The following is a 12,825-nucleotide window of genomic DNA, read 5'->3' on the forward strand; positions in this document are numbered from 1 at the left end:
AGCTACTTGATATAAAGAGCTAAAGAAACATAGTGCTACAAGGTCAAAGACTTGCCAATGATGCTTGGTAGATGGATAGATTCTGATTCAGAAAACAGTAATTATTCTACCTTTGTCAAAAGCATTGCTCATGAAATGTGAAGACTACAGGACAAAATAAGCGAAACCAAAATTTTGAGGCTGCCGAAAGTAAACCCAATGTCTATTTTCTATTCTCTAACTTGTAATCCCAATTGGTCACCCATTTGGTACAGGTTAGGCTCAATATCATTTCTATGATCGAATGAGAACAGGTGTGTCAATGTGTTTATGCTGTAACTACATTTTATCTTTATCTCTATATATAAAAGCGAAAATGTGTGTATGTATGTATGCTTTTTGTGTATGTTTGCAAAAGGCTTTTTTCCGACGCTTTCCGACTTAACAACGGGGGTCGCGTGTGTATTTAACTTTTACTAGCTCGTCAGGTCTTCGAAAAGCGAATAATGGGGTGGCTGACTTGCAGCGCAAAACTAGGTTAAATATCACGCCACTTCCTCGCACCTGTATATTTCAGTTTATAAACCTTAACTGAACACACTTATCAATTCCTCTCCTTTGTGGCCGAGATGGTTAAGTGGCTGGCATTTTCCCCTTTCGTTTCCACCTTCGTGTCAAGGATTCGGGGGTTCAATCCTACCTTCCTACTAAAACTTTTTTTCTTTTACACCTCCAAACACCCGGGCAATGCCGGGTAGCCCCTGCTAGTCTTCTATAAAACTTGTGTTAACAATTTCATAAAAAAATACAAAACCAACTGATTTTCAGACTCCAGTAAGAAAAAAAAATGGAATAAAATCAAAAATTTATATTTTGGGACGCATTTCCATAATCTGTTCACTATCAAACTCTACCCAACTAAAAAAATGTGTTCTTAAAAGATCTCAAATTCTCTTTCAATTTGGATTCCACTTCATATTGAAGAATAGAAAAAATTTTTAGGAATCTTTGGGTTTCTTCAGTCTCTTAAAGATTTGACTAAAAGAATCTCAGTGGAGCCAATTATTTGTTTGATTTTTCCCTGATACTGAATTCCTTGACCTTTCATATCTCAGCATACTTGCAGCGGTGAAAACAAATTGGACCCCTAAGTATACTCAGTTCAGTTACAAGTGTCAGATTTTACTTGGTTTTCTTGTTGCTTTTGTCAAAGACCAAAATAGAAGATGTCTTGGATTCTTTGACAGCATTAAAATAGATTTGCATTGTTTAGTCTGTTACTACAAAGCTGGATATAGAAAACCGCTGGTGTTAATACGATTTGTTACAGTTGTTTTTGTGCACAAAGCTTTGTATATTATATAAAGTAAAGTCAGTTTTACTTATACGTTTTTATTGATGGCTTTTTAAAAATTATTGTTATATATTCGGACCCTATGCCAGTAAGTGTTAATTATGTTAACTAGTATGAATTTTTGTAAGGATTACATTAGAACATGACAGGATAACCTTTTGGCAAATGGAAATAGGCCCAGCTACATGTGACATGATTAAAATAGGGGAGTTAACTCACTAGACAAAATGTGCTAGAAATACAGGAATCAAAATATAGGAGATGATGACGTCAATCCTTTAGTCTGAGTTGGGAGGTGGAATAGACATGATGTGCCCAACGATGTTAAAAAAATGTAAGGGAACGTTGCTGTGAGATTCTGCCCATGCATCACCATCATTAAGACTGAGTTAGATAATCAAGTTAAGAAAAGTAAGAAATGGTTTACCTGATCTCTCCTCCAGAGAGTAAATTATCTAAATAAAACCTGAGATTTGGAGAAATTAAATAATCTATTAATAAATTTACTTTTCATTGTCATTTTTTGTAAACATTTGCTATAAAAAAGCACATACTAAAACGCAACATAAAAACATTTACGATTTTAAAGAGCGAACAAATATTTTTTTTCTTTTAACTTATGTGAACATTTTTTTCTTTTTATGTTTGACTCGCATTTTTAAAAAAATATTCCCCTAATTCTGAAAAAAAAAAAAAACGAAAAAAACTTGTTTATTTTTTACAAAGATTTCTAGTGCAAACAAACAAAAAACTTCAGTATACATTTGTTGTGCCTATATATCACTGAGAGAATCAGCGGGAGCTATTTGTTGTGCCTCTATTTAAAAAAAAAGGCAAAATGCGTGTGTTTGTGTGTCTTGCAAAAACTTCCGACAGACACATTGAAATATGACAAAATTGGTACCGTTTCAAAGATTGATGTCTCAGATGACAAATGTCAAAAAATCAATTCTTTCACCGTCAACTGGGTCGTTTTTTACGTGGAGAGGTCACTTTTTCGTCAACATTTTTGTAAGTCGTTCAAATATTGTGTGAATGACGTTGCATAAAATAGGTTATTTCAAATGACCATGACGTCACAATTGCAGTGGTCGCATCGATAAGACCGTTTGCTTTTTTTCACCTCCTTTTTCTCTTCATACCTACTACACCTAATCTTTTTTTTTTTGCGCTGGAACGGATACTTGCTGCTATTTTCAGTTGTTTTAATTCATTTTTTTTTTTTTTTTTTTCGCTCAACCAACCTCCTTACACACAGCTCGACATCTGGGCAATGCTAGGCACCCAGGCTATGATATAATAAAGCCGTTTGGATATAACTCTGTTCTTAAAAGCAAACATTTTATTTTCAGTCGATTTCATTAATTTTAAGATTTAATCCTGATCAATATTTTCCTTTTGATGCATCTAAAACCAAGCTTTTATCTTTACATTATCAATGCTCTGATTCCCATCTGGCATCAATTGAAATGAATAGCTCTCGTCTTGGGGAGGGCTCATGTTTTGACAAGCTTCTGGGCTTGACCTTTACTCCTGATCTTAAATGGAACGCATACATTAAATCCATTGCTGGAAAAATGGTGGGATACTTATATTAATCCAGTAAATATCTCACTTCTGATGCAATTCTTTATCTATATAAGAGCCAGATACGTCCAAGGATGGAGTCCATTTGGGCAGGAGCTGCTAGAAAGGACTTATCCTGCCTTGATAGAGTTCAAAATACACTTCGTAGGGATGTCCTTTTCTCTCCCCTGCAACCTCTTTCTCACAGAAGAGATGTTGTGTGTTTGTCTCTGCTTTATCGTTATTTTCATGGTAAGTGCTCGGCTGAGCTCCAATCTATGGTCCCTCTTCACCAAACTTTCACAAGAAACACCTGTCTAGTAGAAAACACTATTAATAATTTCCCCTACTCTTTATCTGTGCCTATACCTAAACGTAAGTTCCATGAACAAAGCTTCTTTCTTAGAACTGCACGCCTGTGGAATTGTCTTCCGTTTTCCTGCTTTCCAGCTGACTACAATATGATTGTCTTCAAGTCTAACATAAACAAGTTTTTGATCACCCGTTCCATATAAGTTAACAAATTTACTGAATTTCCATTACTAACTATTACTATATTGTCCAATTTCTACTGTACACTCTTTAACCTTTATCCTCGAGTGGCCTCTTGGTTTTGATAAGTGGTGATGCCTATGTGCAGTTTTTATTTTTATGTCGTTATGTAAAAAGAAATTGCAAGCTGAAATATATTGTTTGTTTATAACTTTTTTTCCGGTTATTTCCGTCATAAAAAAAAATATTTCACACTGATTTTCTCCCCAAATAAACATTTCAGATAGCAGATCTGTTTTACTTGTAAAGTGTTCAGATGGGAATCATCAGTTTATACTGAAATACTTGCTAAAGGGTTTGGATTTTTTAAGGGAAATTTTGCTGTCTTTCAACATACAGTGCTTGGTATTCTCAAATAGTCACCAATTTAATATTGGCCAAGCTGAACATCACTTAACTTCTGTGATATAACCAGAACCAAGGCTTGGTTTCTCTTAAAGTGACTCTATCTTCTTCTCTATTATTGTGATTAGTTCCTTACATCAAGTGGTTTCATGCTTTGTCTGATTCTACTGTATTAGCTAGTGAAGTAACTACTCAATGAAATTTCTTTAAGTTTTTCACGTAGAAGATTACAAAACTGTGTATTGTTCAAATGCATATGTTCCTCAGAATTGTCTGATCTATTCCCTGCATCCTTTGTTCCAGTTCGTTTGACTCTTCATCGATCTAGTGGCCTGTATCAATTTGTTGTTTTGATACCTCATTGTAATACAGCGTCCTATTCCAACAGTTTCTTTCCAAAGGCTTCAAAGTTTTGGAACTCTCCTCCTGCTCACTGTTTTCTGGTCTACCTATAGCTTTGGCCTTTTCAAGACTAAGGTCAATAAGCACCTCCTGTCTTTGCAATAATCATCTTTTGTTCTTGTTAGCTTCTTACATCAAGTGGCTTCATGTCTTGGTTTAAGTGATTTCCATGAAAAAAAAATATAAAGCCTATGGAGATTTGGAGATCATTAGAAGTTTTGGCGTTTGTGTGTATGTATTTACCAAGAATGTTTACTGTTTGTTTGTTTGTTTGTTTGTTTTTGCTAAGAATATCAGTTGACTTTTGTCTATTTTTGTTTTGCATGAAGAGTTGTTTCTTAAAAAGGAAAACTCTGCCAAAACAATTAAGGAACATTTTCTTATGTGGTTTCTTATCTTTCTTGGCGTTTTCTTTCCTATTACACAATTTTTTTTTCAGGCTTTTTTCCCCCAAAGACTGAGAATTCCTGCCTGGACATATTGCCCTTTTTAAAAGAAAAACGTCTTTCTGTCTGGCGCCTATTCTCTTTGAATTCTAGTAAAAAAACAGTTTTCTTTGTTCCCTCTTTATTTTTTCTTTACCTTTGTGCATCTACCTTATGCAATTGTATTTTGGTCAGTTTAACTTCAAGTTTAAGGCCAAAAACAAAAAAAAAGATATTTAAATTTTTAGATTAAACTAGCAAGGCCACCTGACAATGAGAAAAATTTTGAACATGCCTGTTATTCTTAGGGTAGAAGAAGTTTTTATGCCTAATGTATCATTTGCCATCTTGAGCAAAAGAGTATTTTACCTACCCTAGGATGGGTATTACACAACATATGTATGAAATAATTTTACCTTCCCTAGGACAAGAAATTTCCAGCTTGTATATGGAAAAAAAAAATTCCTTACCTAGCGTGGGTAATGTACAACACATACTTAACATAATTTACATAATTTTCTGTTGTGCTAAATTTTCTGCATGTCACAGGTAAAAGTTTGTTTGTTTTCACATCAGGGTGCTATAGTAAAGAAGCACCAGATTTTTAATATAAATTTCATACTACTCGAATATATTACATGATTTTCAATTTTGATAACTTATGTACGTCACAGATAAGAATTTCTTTGTTTTTCATATGGGTACTTCACTGTACAAGTACCTTATTTCCTGGGTAGAATACTGTACAAGTACCTTTTTTTCTAATTCAAAAATGAAAGAACTCGATACTTTTAAGTAATTTTCTGTTGTGCTAAATTTTTTGTGCATCTAGAGTAAGAATTTGTTTTTCCATCTGGGTGCTATAGTGAAGAAGCGCCTTATTTCTCATTTAAAGGTCATGCTACTCGAATATATAACGCGGTTTTCGGTTGTAATAACTTTTATGCACATCACAGATAGGATCTTTTTCATATGAGTACTATACTGCACAAGTACCTTATTTCTATTGATGAAACTACTCGATTTTACATAATTTTCTGTCATGTGAACTTTTCCATATGTCACAGGTGATAGTTTGTTTTTATATTAGAGTGCTATATTAAAGAAGCACCTTATTTCTTATATAAATGTCATACTACTCAAATATATTGCATAATTTTAGATTTGGATTACTTCTATGTACGTCATAGGTAAGATTTCCCTTGCTTTTCATATGAGTACTATACTACCTTATTTTTATATAGTATATATATCGTACCTTATTTCTTGGGTACGATACTGTACAAATACCTTATTTCTTGGGTTGGATACTGTACAAATACCTTATTTCTAATTTAAGAATGAAAGAACTTAATACATTTATGTAATTTTCTGTTGTGCTAAATTTTCTGTACGTCAGGGGTAAGAATTTTTTTTTTTTTATCTGCATGCTATAGTAAAGAAGCACCTTATTTCTCATATGTAAGTCATACTACTCGAATGTTAAGCATGATTTTCGGTTTTATTAACTTTTATGTATGTCCCAGGAAAGATTTTCTTTGTTTTTTCATATGAGTACTATACTGCACAAGTACCTTATTACTTTGATAAAATTTCTTGTACACATACATTAAAAAGTAAGTGATCATTGTATGTGATTTTTGGAATATGACATTTATGCAAATATACAAACATATATAATACATAAAATTTATAATGATCAGTTAATTAGTTTAGGAGTGAATCCAATACATACAAATATATATTCATATGCGCATACTAATCATTCATAATGATCGGTTAATTAGTTTAGGAGTGAATCCAATACATACAAATATATAATCATATACGCATAATTAAAATTCATAATGACTAGTTAATTAATTTAATAGTAAATCCAATACATACAAATACATAAACATATATGCATAATTAAAATTCATAATGATCTGTTAATTAGTTTAGGAGTGAATCCAATGCATACAAATATATAAACATATACACATAATTAAAATTCATAATGATCGGTTAATTAGCTTAGGAGTGAATCGAACACAAAATGCCATTACTTGATCTATTTATGTGATTTTGGAATGTAACAAAGAAGCCGCTATATCATATATATTTTGAATATGACTTTTCTTCTGTACTTTTTTTTAAAATAAAAGTGTTTTTGTGTATTTATTACATAACATTTAAAAATCAAGAATATCGGAATGTAAAAAAAAAAGGGGGAATGATGGAGCTCGAACCCGCAACACTTGTGCTAGTAATCAGCCATGCTATCCACTGCACCAAAGAGGCAACCGGTTTAACAACGTTGTGAAATATCTAAATAAATAGATGTGTCCTTTACACGACGCATGCACAGAACGACGCCATTGTACTACACTTGTCAAGGTGTCATTTATTTCAAGTTTGAACCCCTTTTTGAATCCCTTAGCAATTATTTTTACCGAGTAAATACCCTTAATAAAATTCAGCATCGAGAATGCAATATTTTGAGCTACTGCACGCCGTCAAACGACCATCTGTCTAGGAGGAGATACGATTTGAAAAACAAAGACACACACACATAATGAGATTTATATATTAGACTATACGAGCAGATGCTTTTAATTCTTTTTACTATTTTAAAACGAATCCATTAATAGGGCTGCTCAGACTGAGCCAACCCACATGATTATCAAGCATAACTTATTGTACATAGTTTTATAATACATATTCATATACCATAAATCTATATATAAAATATTCCCAAATTAATTTCATAGCTCTATTTATATAAAGTTAGGTATGCTTATATATTTGTATCTCTAGGATTAACTCCTAAACTAATTAACCGATCATCATGAATTCTGAAATACCACTGTTTGGCATGGTCATGTAATCAGCACTTACAGCAGAAGCAGTTTTCTATGTGGTAAGAACATCGCCATTGAAGCCTCTGAATTGCACTATGTGTTTCCATATTGTTCTTGCTCATAGCACCATCTTCATCTTTGCTCTCTATTGCCTTGACAACAATGGAGTTAATGTCATAAGGAAAATCTCTGAAGAAATTGACAAGAATCTGTTCAGCTTTTTTTGCTAGCATTCATGTCTGTAGTGACTTGAATGTTTACAATGTTGAGTATCCAGTTCATTCTAACAAGACTGATGATGAAGGGAGATTTTCTTACGATTTTTCCCCTGCAGAGGAGTTAAGTCAGATTATTCACGAACCCATACAACCACCTGATACTGTTCGATATTTTGTAAGCCTTCTTGATTTTTGTTGTGTGACAACTTACTCTCAACAGTACACATCTATTTTTTATTGTTTTCTCCTCCATGATCCTCTGATTACTCAGTTGTCTCAAAATCAAACCAAATTTCAGTATGATCACCAGTATCCATTCCATCGCAGAGTGTATTGATTCTTAAACCTTAATTGAGATAGAATTTAGATCTTTCCTACCTGAAATTCCTCTTTATTCTATTTTCAAAAGGAATGTATCCTGCGTCACATCCAATTTATCTGATTGGATAATAGCAGGTATCATCTTCATAGCAGCAGGTAGCAGCTTCATATATATTCCAACAGAGACCAAATAGCCAGCCATGGTACACTTCTGAATATGCAACTACAATTGCTCACAGAAACTACCATTTTAATTACATTCAATAAAGTAAATACTTTGAAACTAAACCTGCTTTTAAAACAGTTTGTAACCATTGCAAAAAGCTTATAAAAAATGTTCATGTACAATTCATTAAATTTACAATGGCTGAGCAGAAGTTTGCCAGTGCGAACTCTATGTTAAACGATTGTTGTGATAATGCAAAATCATTTTTAATTATTTTTTAGGAAATCTGGGGAGAATTGTTGTCACTCTGACTCCAAGGAAAATGACCTTGTTGGTCTTCTCTAGAGTCTGGCAATAAGGGATAGACTCTTAATGAGCTAGCCTTATAACCCCTTCTTTTCCAGATGATTGAAAGGCTTACCTTTTGGCTAGTCTGTTTGGATTGAATACTAGTGGTGTGCTTTCTTTCTGGTTTGATTTATCTTAAAGTTATTCTACCTTTCTCTCTATTATTATGATTAGTTCCTTACATACAGTGGTTTCATGCCTTGTCTGGAGTGATTTCCATAAAAAAGCCTTTTCAAGGTTCCATTACTCTCCATACTTTTCCAGTAATATCTTAGCAGGTATCTGCATTTGAGTAGTTTTATTCATATTTGGACTGTTTTCAACATTTCAGTGTATTGTATGGTGTCAATCTTCCCTTAGATTTCAATTTCTTTTTTTTTTTTTCGGTTTCTTTTTTTATAATTATTGGTATCATGTTGATTTTTTAAATTTTTCATATTCTTTTGAGTTCTCATGTAAGTTCCATGTATTTACTTCATTATAATTATTGCTATTTTGTTTTTACAGATGGCCTCTAACAAAAGGAGCTGGTGCCTGTGCAGCTTCAGCTGTTGTTTCTGCCGTTCTCACCAACAACCATTTCCGTCGACATTTCCGACTGCGGCATTATGGTCGGGCGTCTGGCTACATGATAGTTGTTTGTATGCCCACAGTAGTCACCTTCATCATTCATTCGGCTCTTGTCACTCGAAAGGTTCTTACTGCTGAGTTTCCTTGCCCGACATGTTTGCTAACAAAATCTTCTCTGTACCAAGCTGCAACTGGGGCTATCTATCCGAGCATAATCAGTCCCATCTTCTGTCTAATCCAGGCCAAAAAATATCTCACTGCCGCTATTGAGCCTACCAAGAGAATAGGAGATACAGTCAAAGTTATTGCCAGGACAGCTATTCCTTTTAAAGGTTTTATCCTTTTGTCAATCTTGTCTAATATGGCCGTTGGGATGTATGTTACGCAGATGGAAATGGACACGTTCCTTAATGTACTGATGAAAAAAGAAATAACTGAAGAAATGAAATAACCAAATTCCAACAACAACTTGCAAGAAATGACAATAAACTAGAAAATATTTAATTATTAAAAATAAAAGCAACTTTTGAAATTGTTAAAATTTCTTTATTTACTCATAGTCAACGTTTTCATCAATAAGATCTTCTGCAGGGTTGTGAGGTGAATTTATGAATAAGTGCAAAATAATATTTTTTTTTAAAGAATTAGAAAAAACAAAAACTTTTTTGTGTTATAAAATTTTAGAAATATTTCATGATGTCATCATACATATTCATAAATTTGGCTTGCACTTCGTCAACATGTGATACTCAAACAAAACTCTCATATTCATTGAAACGTTAAAGATATGTTTACTGAAGTGTCCCTATTCACCCCCCCCTCCCCATTATGAGTACAAAGTTAGACACAAGATCTACTGTTAATGTCGGAGAAATCCAGCTTCCCAAAAAGGACAATGCGGATTAAGACAGAAATAAAAATTACTTCAATTTAGAAGGATTTCTTTTTCATTGACTAGGAGTAAAGATAAAGTGTAGTATGAGAAAAGATACTACACTTTGCTGCAATCCAAAAGGGCAGTTATATAAGCCAATGAGGAATTTTTAATGATTTTGATATTTTGCTTTTTCTTTTCAATAATATCTGTAAACTGTTGGAGGCTTCATCCAATCAAAAGTAATCTAAAGTATTTACAAAACATTTTTTAAATAAATGTATTAATTTGAATTGTTTTATTTCAGTTTTTTACTTCCTCAAGGTTAAAGGTTAAAGTTAATGAGAAGATGACCATACTGTAGTCTGCAGGGAAGTAGAAAATCTTTGGAAAGAAATTTTGTTTATGGAAATTTCATCTGATGATAGGCACATAGAGGAAGAATGTAAAGTAGTTTTTTTTTCTCGCGATAAGAAGACAAGTTCCTGCTACAAATGTCTTACAAGGAGGAATCCGAAATTACAGCTCAGTCAATCACTTTCTATGGAAAATACGGATAACATATAGAAAGACTAGAACATTTCTTCTGTGAAAAAAGAGACTGCAAAGAAGAGAATAGATCATCTTCCACTAGATTGTAAAGTCAATTTTGTACTCTGTAAAAGCTAGAAAGTGTGCTCTAAGTGGTATGCCCTCTTCATATGTGGTGCAGTACTTCATCTTTGGATGGTTAGCTTGATTAAATTTTTCTTGATAATTTTTCATTCAACCATTTATGTTGGGATCAATTTACCCTAAGTTATGTTCATTTGCAATTGGCTTTGAACATATCATTGCACTCTGTACCACATCAAAACAAATAATGACCAAGATCAATACATACTTTCTGTCCCAATATTTCAACCTATTGTTTTAGGCACCTCCAAAGAATGCTAAAGAGACAAAGAAATCTTTAAATGGCCATGATTGTCGAAAGATATTTAATTTATGCTATTTAATCTTGAAAAATTATCCATGTGTTGAGAGCTCAAATACATTAATATAAATTTTGGATGGATTCTAAAAACATTTGATTTCAACATGAGAACGGTAAAATCTACTAAAAATCTTATAAACTGTAAATGCTTGTAAATTCATCATCTTTGAAATGCATTATTGTCTTCATTACAAAAGCAAATAAAGAGATTATAAAGAGGGTATCTATTCTCCATTGTAATTATAGTTGGCTGTGACAGGAGGTTCATCTGACTGTGTAGATGAATAAAATATGATATTGAAAGTTAACAGAAATACTTTTTTAACTTGAGCTGTGTTGAAAGGGAATAAGTTACAGCTTTACAAAAGTGTGCCACACGTTTTGGTAGATTTTATCATGTTGTTGGTGAGTTAAAAAGGCTAATGATATAAGTCCTGCTAGTATGGTTTTTACATTTCAACTTGTTAGACAGAAAAAAAAACACAAGGACGCTGCGAGAAATAATCAAACAATGTGCATTGTTACACCAAGACAGTGGGTCAGTAACTCAGTAGTATGAAAAGAAAATATGTGAGTGTTACACATTAATGAACAAAAATGTTACTATTTGTATACAGCAAATAGAGAATCAGCAAATGACTTTTGCTGAATCTCTATTAGGTACAGCATTCAAACAACCTAGGATTCTTATGTCAGGAAAACACGAAACAACTAATTTTAATTTAGATGGACTGGCATGCTTTTGTTATTTTCGCCACTAAAAATCTTTGTAAAAATTAAACAAATTTTTTGTCACACTGATGGGTTTCGGGGAATAAAATAATTTGTTGATATTTTTCCTTTTCATTGTTGTTTTTTTTTTGTAAACATTTATTATTAAAAAATAAACGCAAACTCGTACTATAAGGAAAGAAAAAAATTACGATTCTAAAAAAGTAAACAAATATTTTTTTTTATTTTAACCTAAGAGAACTTTTTGGACTCATATTTTTTTTAAAACTATTACCTCTAAATCTGAAGAAAACTCATTTATTTCTTTTTTACAAAGAGAAAAAAGAAGCAAGAGCCATTTGTTATACCGTAATTTGTTGTGCCTAAAGATAATATGATTAGCAGAAATCGGTGCAAACCATTTGTTGTGTTTTAATTTTAAATAGTAAAACTGCAAATGGAAAACAGTTTTATTAAAACAACCAAATGTTAATCAATTCCAATGTTTCTCTAGTTGTCTTGGTGTTATTTTACAAAAATTTTGTAAAGAGATAGAATTTTTTTTCTTTTTTTTGAAAAGTGGTATATTTTCCTGAGAAATAATTAAAAATGGATTGTATAAAATATTTTATCTGATAGTTTTTCTTCTCGCATTATATATTCTCTACTAGGAATCTATTTACTATTATTTCCTCAAATAAGATCTTTTTCTGATTCAGATTTCACATTAATCTAACCTTATAAGATATGAACACACTACAAAGTGGACCCAGATGTCAAAATAGGCAAAAAATGTTGGTTTTCGTTATAGTAAACCTTGTTTATAAATGGAGTATCATAAAAAAAATTCTGAAACAACAAAAAGATTTAAATCTAACATTTCTAGACTTTATGTTGTAAAAAAACTTTGAAGTTGATTTCAAGTTGTAAAAAAACTTTGTTTTTGTTGCTCATCATGTGAATTCGTTTATAGTTTGATGATTTACCTAATGTGAAGCAAATGACGTGCCAAGTTACATCATTTTAACTTATTTGTAAATGAAGTAACTTCTTAGTAGAAAAAAAATAAAAATCTTTTAATGAAAAAAATTGAAATTGTACCCAAAAAATCTAAATAAAAATTACCCATCAAATTTTCACTTATTTTTTGAAATTATATCAATTTTTTGGCCTTA

The 12,825-nt window shown here is 32.2% G+C and overlaps 1 protein-coding gene across 3 annotated transcripts in view; it reads left to right on the top strand.

Annotated features, from left to right (window-relative positions):
- Positions 1-11,778, top strand: part of LOC145287963 (transmembrane protein 126-like) — a 158,715-nt gene extending 146,937 nt beyond the window's left edge. For all 3 annotated transcript variants that reach the window (XM_080135933.1, XM_080135935.1, XM_080135934.1), the window contains exon 3: positions 9,027-11,778. In XM_080135933.1, coding sequence (XP_079992059.1) covers positions 9,027-9,540 — 514 coding nt within the window. In that variant the 3' untranslated portion in view covers positions 9,541-11,778. The remainder of the gene's footprint in view (positions 1-9,026) is intronic.
- Positions 11,779-12,825: the final 1,047 nt, after the last annotated feature.

The sequence above is a fragment of the Euprymna scolopes genome, chromosome 11, assembly GCF_053919585.1.
Source record: "Euprymna scolopes isolate OS-2025 chromosome 11, ASM5391958v1, whole genome shotgun sequence".
NCBI lineage: Eukaryota > Metazoa > Mollusca > Cephalopoda > Sepiida > Sepiolidae > Euprymna > Euprymna scolopes.